Source organism: Oratosquilla oratoria, chromosome 20 (genome assembly GCF_046742065.1).
Source record: "Oratosquilla oratoria isolate Oo_2021 chromosome 20, ASM4674206v1, whole genome shotgun sequence".
In the NCBI taxonomy this organism is placed as follows: domain Eukaryota; kingdom Metazoa; phylum Arthropoda; class Malacostraca; order Stomatopoda; family Squillidae; genus Oratosquilla; species Oratosquilla oratoria.
The window spans coordinates 46,378,154-46,388,179 of record NC_134796.1 but is presented as its reverse complement, the minus strand read 5'-3'; the positions used below and the strand labels follow the sequence as shown (position 1 = coordinate 46,388,179).

Sequence of the window (10,026 nt, the reverse complement as noted above, 5' to 3'; positions counted from 1 at the left end):
CCACACTCACTCATTCACTTACTTTCAACACTTCTAGGGACCAAATAAAGGACACCGTTCAATCAACGTCAGGAGAAGAGATCCAGGGGTGAGTGTTGGCATTCACTTTGTTTCATAATTTTTCTCTTTTCCTGGGCGAAATAGGTGCCTCTTATACTGGAACTGACAATTTGGCGAGAACTTTTGTTATTCGGCTCATTTTCATCGTACCCCTGACAGTGATCATAGCGTTTGAGTTTTGTCTATAGATTGTCGTCGTACATTTTGAATTTATTTTTTCATCCTTCTCTAGCATTCATATTTCGTATATTTGTCGTCCTTCATGTGGTATTTTGATAATAGCGTTTGACTCATCTGTGTGAGATGCCATACTGCACTAGACAATTTGACTAGAGCAGTGTTTCTCAAATTTTTATTTGGCCATACCCTACATATTCACCTTTAAGATCCTGGCGTCCCCCATTTGAAAAACAAACTCCCCTTTAGCTGAAAAGGCATAAAAACATTGGTTTAAAACCACTTCAAAAGAACAAGGCATCAATGAAAAATAAAAAAAAACAAATTTTAATAAAACGAAAATAAAAAAGATTGACCCAGACTTCCTCAGTTGCTTTCCTTAAAAATCATATTGCTCATCTGAAAAACCGAATCGTCTACCTGTGGGGTGTACGCCTCACGTTGAGGAGCATTGGACTAGAGAGTCTGACGAATTGTTAGCATTGAGTAAACTGGGAAACTCGACTGAACACGTTTACTCAAGTAAATTGTCTTGCGTAATTACCTACTGCATTTTACGGCGAGTTGGGTAGTTGCTTACGCTATGCTTTTGTGTTTACATTCATCGGCAACGAAAAGACGCCTTGTCATTGGATCAGGCCCCGTGAAAAGCTATGTTCTAATTGGCTGGAACGAATATCAGCTGATGTGTATGGAGGTCGGTGATTGTAAGCTCCACGACTCAAAAAATATGTATATTTACAATGTCCGAGACGGGTGTTTGAGTATTGGTTGTAATGGACATTGTAAACTTAAAGTTAAAATTAGTCTTCACGACATTTAAGTAACAATAAGTTTTGTGTGACGGCTTCTGTTACTGCAAATCTTACTGACATAATAATAACACACTAAAGGAGAAATATTCTCACGTATACTCATGATGACTCAACATCATGAATTAATCTGCATAAGTGTCAAGTGCATTTTAAGGTGTAAACACATTTCGTGAGGAACTATCGCGTTCCCAGCCGGCAGCGTTTTCTAACGGCTTTTGGATTCTGAACTCCCGAGTCCCGACCAGAAGGGCATATGTTCCCCACCTCTTGGGTAGCCCCCGGGTGTGGTAGAAACTGTGAATCGTAGCGGTATATTGTCGATCAGTCACTACATCTACCTTTTCGCTTGGTCACCTGGTCTTTTCAGTACTTTTCTTTCAACAATTTTGAGAAAAAGAAAACTCATTGTATGGCAAGAGGTCTAGCAAATAATTTGTTAATGTATCAATTATAAACAGATGAATAAATAAACAAGTAAATAGATAGCGAGGTAGGTAAATATATTAATGAAATATACCAAATAATTCGTGAACAGTGTAATAGTTGAGTAATTAGATAAAAAAATAAATTAGAAATACGAAAGAAGTTGATGCCGGGGTATTCGAATCTGTGTTTGAATTGATACCAAGACGACGACGACAATGACGACGACGAATACGACTACGACAACGAAGAGGACGAAGACGACGAAGACGAAGACGATGACGATGACGAGGAGGACGGCATCACCAATGTCAGGGAAATGGTTCCTTCATTAGGACCCAAATCTGAGAACGGAAGTTGCCGTCCCAAAATGCGACGCATCGAAAAGAAGAAGAAACTTAACGTAAGCTTCGCTCCGCCTTTGAAATGTTGCCCGAGTAGAAGGGGGAGGGGGAAGGAGGAGGGAGAGGGGAAAATGAGGGGGGAAAGAGGGGGAGGAGGGGATTGTTAGAGGGAGGAAAAGGGGGAAAGGGGGGATAGGAGAGAAAACGGGAGTAGAGAACGTAGTAGCATACGGGTCCGAGTTCTATTCTTGACTAGGTTTTCACGATTTCTTTTAACTTCAAGTCTAGAACTTACCTCCAATAATCAAGGTTCTTGGGGACACTCGCGGAACATGGAGCCTGGGGACCCCTCCCCCCCACATATTCGTGTTAATCTTTGAATAGGCTACCCCAGTATAAGGTGGAATTAAGTCTTTTGTATATGTATATACCAAAGCTTGGGTATACTCTAGTTAGTTAAAATGAAAGGTTATATTTATCGTGTGCAAGTTTAAGAACTTTATATCTTTTGAATCGTTTGAGTAAAGAAATCCTGGAGAGTGCAGCGGTTCCACACGGAACTCTCTCAATCCAAGCCCATACATATGGGTGTAGTGGTTAGCGTCGTGGATTTGTGAAGACGGGGTCCCGGGATCGCGCCCGGCTCACAGCTTGGAAAACGTGTTGATATTACAAGCCGTTACTGTCCCTCTTGAGGAAGGGCATGTTCTCTCTCTCTCTCTCTTTCTTTCTCTCTTTCTTTCTCTCTTTCTTTCGCTCTCTCTCTCTCTCTCTCTCTCTCTCTCTCTCTCTCTCTCTCTCTCTCTCTCTCTCTCTCTCTCTCTCTCTCTCTCTGTGTGTGTGTGTGTGTGTGTGTGTGTGTGTGTGTGTGTGTGTGTGTGTGTGTGTGTGTGTGTGTGTGTGTGTGTGTGTGTGTGTGTGTGTGTGTGTGTGTGTGTGTGTGTGTGTGTGTGTGTGTGTGTGTGTAAGTTGCAAGGTACAAGGTCACAGCATTACCATAGATCTGGCCATATACAAGTTCTGGGATCTCATCTGGAAGGGTAGTAGCTGTCGGTCACTAGTTCAACACATGGTCTAAGACCGGGGCGAACCACCCACATTCATATCCTATGAAGATCAGTGCGTACTCCCTAAGGGAGAGAGCGAAAAATGGATGGGGAGTCTAATAGATCCGCAGCGCAGTGATGTGGGGAGTTATTTTAGGTGCGGGTATCAGTGAGTGATAGTGACTCCCAGCAAATCTAACTCGAGAGGGACGAGTGACTAAAATAATCTAGAAACACATCAAATGCAGGACCCTCACGTGACCGCTAATGTTCCGAATGTTCTCCGTTTTTTTTTTTTTTTGCTCCAACAAAGAATGAAGAAGAAAATTAAAAAAAAGTAAGACACCAAATTTCATTCCGCATAGCGCTCACGTCACCATGCTCGTGTGCTCGAGCTTCGCGCGAAACCCAAAGAATCCAATCACGAACTCTGCGTGAGGTAATAAATAAACGAATGAAGAATAAACAGACGAGGAAACGTACCCCCGCACTTAATAATAGTTCTTGTTTATACCAAATCCGGCAGCTACGACTCCATAGCGTGTTTATTTTCCACGGTATTTTTATTTTACAGAACTTGATAAACACGAGGGAACAGTACTTTTCTAATTCTATATGCTTTGCTGTATACAGTCAAGTTCACCTGGATCCTTTACTAGTTGACATACGACCCTACACAATAGGCTTGATCGTGTTCTCTGGTGTCAAATAGGAATTAGGGTGAAAATATCATGGGGGGGGGGAACCGAGTATAATTGTTCTCAAAATTAAAGTCACCCTTTTGTGTTTTCGTTTTTTTTTTAACAAAGAAGTTTTACGAAAGACGACCGGAAAGTGACGTAAACATTAATTATTAGTATTCCAACTATTGCTCGGTTAGAATCGACTCCAGAACTCTCTTCGCTCTTCTTCCTTCATCATGAAGTCACTCCTGCGTTTATTTCGTCACTTCTTTCAAGGCTGACATCATTTGCATTCAAGAAACTCGTGAAAACAGGGATGATAAATTCTCTCTCTCTCTCTCTCTTTCTCTCTCTCTCTCTCTCTCTCTCTCTCTCTCTCTCTCTCTCTCTCTCTCTCTCTCTCTCTCTCTCTCTCTCTCACACACACACACACACACACACACACACACACACACACACACACACACACACACACACACACACACACACACACACACACACACACACACACACACACAGTTTGATTGATGAGGAAGATAGAAACGGGACCCCATGAGTGTAACTCTTGTTCCTATGTAGTCCAATGAGGCAGATAATATTAGACAAATGCACAGTGGAGAGATTAAGTATTCAGGTTGTTTATTATAGAAGAAAACGATGACGTAATTCTTAAACTACTTTATTCTTATCTTATTTTTCTGTGCTTTATTTTTATTTGTTTTATTTTAAATTATATCATCTTTTTAAATTTTACTTCACTGCATTTTTTTTGTTTTACTTTTGTTTTGTTTTATATTTTGTTTTGTTTTCTTTTTCTTTTAATTCATGATCACAGGTGTCTGATAGAGCGTATGGTGAAGCGTGTTGATGATCCGGTGAAATGTATATCCGGGATGTGTTCCGGGTTCCGTGTTCCGGGTTCCGTGTTCCGGGTTCCGTGTTCCGGGTTCCGTGTTCCGTGTTCCGGGTTCCGTGTTCCGTGTTCCGTGTTCCGGGTTCCGTGTTCCGGGTTCCGTGTTCCGGGTTCCGGGTTTCGTGTTCCGGGTTCTAGGTTCCGGAGACGGGACCGATTCGCCTTGTGACGAGTGTCCGGGTTACAGACTCCGGAATAGCCCATTCCGGATGTTTTCCCGTCCGGGTTGTTGGCGGTCTGGTTGGGGGGGGGGGGTGAGGGGGTTGAGGGGAAAGGTGAGTGGGGTTGAGGGGAAAGGTGAGGGGGTTGAGGGGAAAGGTGAGTGGGGTTGAGGGGAAAGGTGAAGGGGGCTGAGGGGGGTTGGGATTGGCTATTGTCTTCCATATCCTCCCAGCCAAAGACTTCCTTGGTGAGAGAAGGAAAGTGAGGGGAGGAAGAGGATAGTTTTTCCTCCCACCTTTCCACCAATGTCCTCTTTCTCCTCCTGCTCCTCCTCCTCTTCTTCTTTTTCGGTTGGAGAGAAAGTTTCGGGGGGGGGGAGGAGTGAGGAGGAGGGGGGTATTATCTCCCACCTCCTCTCAGCCAAGAACCTCCTCTTCTCCTCCTCCTCCTCCTCCTCCTCGAGGCTGAAATTTAAAATCAGAAAAGACTTCTGGGACTTGAAGTTTGTGTCTTTTGATTCGGAGGAGCTGCGTTCCTCTTTCTCTTCGGAGGAGGAGTTTTGTCCTCGTGTCGAGGACCACCCTCGTCACCTCGTTTCACACGTGCCGACTTTTCGCCGTCCGCCGTCCACGACACGACGTCGTGCCCTCAAATAGCAGCGGGTTGTGGTTGTGGTCACGGCGTGTGAGAGCGTCCATAGACACCCATGGTTATTTGAAAGGACGACGTCGTGTCGTGGAAGGCGGACGGCAAATAGCGGATACGCGTGAAACGAGTCTTAGAATCAGTTGTGTAACGAAAAGTGAGATAGGTCCTGCTCCTGAATGAAATCCTCATTTTCCGATATATTTGTCACCATTATTGTTATTTCTGTTTCCTTTTCTTCTTCTTGTTCTTCTTCGGAAGATCCTTGTCATCTTTTGTATTCTCCCTTGCGGAAAGAGAGCGATGTCGACAACTTGGCCTCACACTCAGCCCCAGACAGACCGACACCAGACCAGAACAGACCCCAGACCAGACGAGACCAGACCCCAAGCAGACCCACCAGACTCCCATCTCCTCTTAGTGTCCGGTCATGTTACTCCGGGCACAGCCATAGAGCCTGTTGATCTGGTTGACGTCGGTTTGGATCATCTCCCTTCTCCACACGGGGTCTACCCAGACGTTCTGTTTAGGTTGCATGGTGAATTTGTCCTGGGACACGGAGAAGGCTGTGAACTCGTAGTGCATGATGCTCTGGTACTGGTAGCTCTCTCCCACGTACATGGAGTTGACACCATCTACTAGTAAGTCGAAGTTGTAGGCCTGACCTGTAGAGATGAGAGATAAGAAAGTGTGTTAAAGAATTGCATCCACTTTGTGATTTTATCAAATAACCAATTGATTGATATATGGGGATGTGGTGGCAGACTGTCAGTCGTTATGTAATTAATATATTTTTTTGTTTATTTAGTCAAGTTTGTTTACTTATGCATGCGTGCATGATCTAGCTATCTATCTACTTATCGTATCTTTTTACTTATCTTGTATCTAATTGATTCGTTTTATTTTTATATAAATTTCGTTCGACTATATTGTGAATTCCCTAGTATGGAAAGACTGCCCAAAACAGTCTTCAGGGAAGGTGTAAACAAAGTGACAACAATGGTCTATCTAGGCCACATGGATAGATTCACTAGATAATCAAACACGACGAAAGATTAGTATTCTGCTTCTTAACCGACTGTCTAATAAACTTGAATCTGTCAAAAGAAATTAAAAGTTGCCAAGTCTCGCCACGAATTTCATAATTATTTGTCGTATCTTTTAAACTGAGAAATGTCACTCTTGATCGATTTTATTATAGTAAAGGGCCAGGGAATACCACAGGTTAACCTTTTTACTACTGTAACGAACAGAATGATCTGGCTCCGGCTAGGATGAAAATAATAATTAAATACAGTTAAGGGGTGATTATGAGGCTGTACGTCCCGCCATTGTTGCCATATCCTTACCTTGAATGATATTATCCCAGAGGATGATGATGTAGTCGTCTCTGTCAGGCCTCGTGTGCTCGTGCCAGAATCCGATGGCGTGCATCAGCTCGTGCTCAACCAGTCCCCTCCACAGGCATCCGTTCATGTCCAGGGACACTTGCTGCATTCCGCCCTGGCGGCCCACCATCGACCAACACCTGCGAAATGACACAAACCCGAGTCAGTCGCGCTCTCAGCCTCTGGAGTTGTCGGAGGGGGGGGGGGGGGGGTCGCTAATACAGGGGACATCTTGTTGTGGGTATTTCGGGACGCCCCTATGGAGCAGATGCTAGATGTGCTTTCTTATAGGAGAAAATTGGTTTTATTAGGAAATCAATGGGGGAGTAAATCAGTGAAATAATAGGGATAATAATAATGATGATAATGATGATAATGATGATATTGATAATGATATTGATAATGATATTGATAATGATATTGATAGTGATATTGATAGTGATGATATTGATAAGTGATGATATTGATAAGTGATAATATTAATAAATATAATAATGATGATAATATTAATAATAAAGATAATATTTATAGTAATAAAGATAATGATAATATTAGTAATAATGATAATATTAGTAATAATGATAATGATGATAACAATACCTAAACCAATAAGAATAAGAATAAAGATAACAATAGCAATAATGATAACAATAATAGTAATAATGATGATAATTATATGCACCTTGCCCTTCCTTTTGGTGCTCAATGATGGCCAGATCTACCAATAATAGATTATGACGTGTGTGTGTGTGTGTGTGTGTGTGTGTGTGTGTGTGTGTGTGTGTGTGTGTGTGTGTGTGTGTGTGTGTGTGTGTGTGTGTGTGTGTGTGTGTGTGTGTGTGTGTGTGTGTGTCTACGTGCGTGTGTGTGTGTGTGTCTACGTGCGTGTGTGTGTGTGTCTACGTGCGTGTGTCTGTGTGTGTGTGTGTGTCTACGTGCGTGTGTGTGTGTGTGTGTGTCTGTGTCTACGTGCATGTGTGTGTGTGTGTCTATGTGTGTGCCTACGTGTGTCTACGTGTGTGTGTGTGTGTGTCTGTGTCTACGTGCGTGTGTGTGTGTGTGTCTACGTGTGTGTCTACGTGTGTGTGTGTGTGTGTGTGTGTGTGTGTGTGTGTGTGTGTGTAGGAGGCGGAGGAGGAGGAGGAGGAGGAGACGAAGGAAGAGGAAGAGGAAGAGAAGGAGGACTACTACTACTACTACTACTACTACTACTGTACTACTACTCCTTGAGGCACTCACCCGCTCAAGCTGGCGATATTGATGTAGTCAGCCTCGTTGGTCCTCTTCCTGAAGCGGATGCAGGTCAGACGCTCGATCTCGGCCATGCCATCCTCGACGATATACTCGTAGCCGGCTGAAGGGTCGAGGACGGGAAGGGGGGGGGCGAGGAGGAGGAGGAGGAGGAGAAAACGAGCAGTCGGTTAGGCGAGGAGTGATTGACAAAAGGAAGAGGCAGCTTTGGAACATGAATGGGTGACTTGTTGATTGATATAGCCTACATATATACATAGGCACATACGCACATACATGCATACATACATGTACGCGTACACACACACAGACACAAACACAAACACACATACATGCACCCATACGCGTACACACACACACACACACACACACACACACACACACACACACACACACACACACACACAAGCTTATTTAATTATTGATTGAGTGATTGCTTTATTCGTATATTCATTTATTCATTTGTTCATTTATTCATCTATGTATCTATTTGTTTTTAAATATGTATTTACCTATCAATTTTTCTGCTTATTTGTTTATTTATTAATTTATTTTTCTATTTTTTTTCCTTGTTAGATTTATTAATTCATCTATTTATTCATTATTTATTTATCTATCTATTCATTTATTTATTTTTGTCTATTTATATATTGATTTATCTATTATTTATTTACTTGTTTCTATTTATTCTATCTTATTATATTAATTCTACGCTCATGTCACGGGTGAGGGTTGGAGTATTGCTAAGGGAAGACTCGAACTCAGGAACCGACAAACTTACAGAGGGAGCCGTCGATGACGTATGGGATGACGCCGCCGGGCCATCGGTAGTAATTTCCAGGGATGGCGGAACGTCCATCCTGAAGAGAAGAGACACGAATAGAAACGTTAGATCAGCGTTTACCAACCTGGAGTTGCTGAAATCAACTATTGGGGGTGCTGGGAATTGATGCACACAAAGATCACATTGATATATGTATCATTGATTACCCAGTTGTGCATAATTTGACTTTTTCCCCGTGATATTTGATTTTTCTAGGGTGTTCTTTATTTCTTCTATAAACAATATTGTCCATCTGTTTCAGTTCTAAGGAATCAAGAAAATAAATAATCAAGCAGTACACCTCACTTCCTTCTGATAACAAGATAGGGCTGCTGGACTGCTTAGACGTTACAACAGGGGGTGCTGCTATGGTCGGAAAAGTTTGGGAAACGGTGCATTAGGTAAACAGATGAGTCAGTGAATGAATTGGTAGATAAGTCAGTGGGTGAATTCAGAGAACTAATGAATCATTACATCAACGATTAAATTTAACTAGTTGATTAATCAGTCAATTAGTTAATTAGCGAAAATGGATAATGTTGATGAATAGATAAATCAATCCTATGAACAAGCTAAAAAAAAACATAAACAAAACAAACAAGTAGATGTTTAAGTCAACGAAAAAGTGAAAAATATTAGCATTAAAAGAAAATTGGTAAATAAGGGGAGATATGAACATAGAAATAATCATGAAATGAGTGTCAAACGACGAAAAATGGGACTTGTGTTTATTCCATTCAATGTAAACACGGACTTGCAAATGCGTTTTCTTTAGACGTGGGTTTAAGCTTTAGTTGACAATATGATATTTTACTTATTCATATATATTCATTCGTTTATTCATTTGTTAAATTGTTTATTTACTTGTTTATTGACCCGTTTGTTTATATAATTATTTGTTGTTTTACTCGTATATTTATGCATTTATCTATACATTTGTTTTCCGTGTCTCTTTAGCCGATTTTATTCAGGTGGTCTGATCCTCTCTCTGCCTAACTAAAGAATTGTCAACTGAAACATTCGATATGTTTTGTGGCTGTCGTCAAACGATATCAAGCTGTGAAGATTCCCCCCGGCCCTTGAAGGCAAATTGCTTCACCAACAGAGCGTTTAATGAACGAAATGGACACGGTAACCACGTAGTGAGCGCTGAAACTATCGGTTGTTTAAAGAGAAGGTTAGACAACTTTATGGGTGGAGATGATAGGTGGTAATGGGCAAGGAACTGGCTGGTGTAGGCCTTATGGTCTCCTACAGTCTCCCCTGTTCTTTTGCTTTTATCTTCTAAGGCACTCA

The 10,026-nt window shown here is 41.9% G+C and overlaps 1 protein-coding gene and 1 long non-coding RNA gene across 3 annotated transcripts in view; one reads left to right on the top strand and one right to left on the bottom strand.

The window, feature by feature from the left end:
* Nucleotides 1-3,665: 3,665 nt before the first annotated feature.
* LOC143036551 (uncharacterized) lies at nucleotides 3,666-5,276 on the top strand. Of its 2 annotated transcripts, none has more exons than XR_012967372.1 (2): nucleotides 3,666-4,543; nucleotides 4,600-5,276. It is a non-coding gene; the product is annotated as an uncharacterized LOC143036551 (long non-coding RNA). The 2 variants fall into 2 exon arrangements; XR_012967371.1 differs by having other exon boundaries at nucleotides 3,666-4,557.
* Nucleotides 4,344-10,026, bottom strand: part of LOC143036548 (astacin-like) — a 6,540-nt gene continuing 857 nt past the window's right edge. The window contains exons 2-5 of the mRNA XM_076204050.1: nucleotides 8,689-8,767; nucleotides 7,896-8,010; nucleotides 6,618-6,796; nucleotides 4,344-5,933 (exon numbers count right to left, since the gene is read on the bottom strand). Of these exons, the coding sequence (XP_076060165.1) occupies nucleotides 5,686-5,933; nucleotides 6,618-6,796; nucleotides 7,896-8,010; nucleotides 8,689-8,767 (621 nt within the window). The 3' untranslated portion in view covers nucleotides 4,344-5,685. The remainder of the gene's footprint in view (nucleotides 5,934-6,617; nucleotides 6,797-7,895; nucleotides 8,011-8,688; nucleotides 8,768-10,026) is intronic.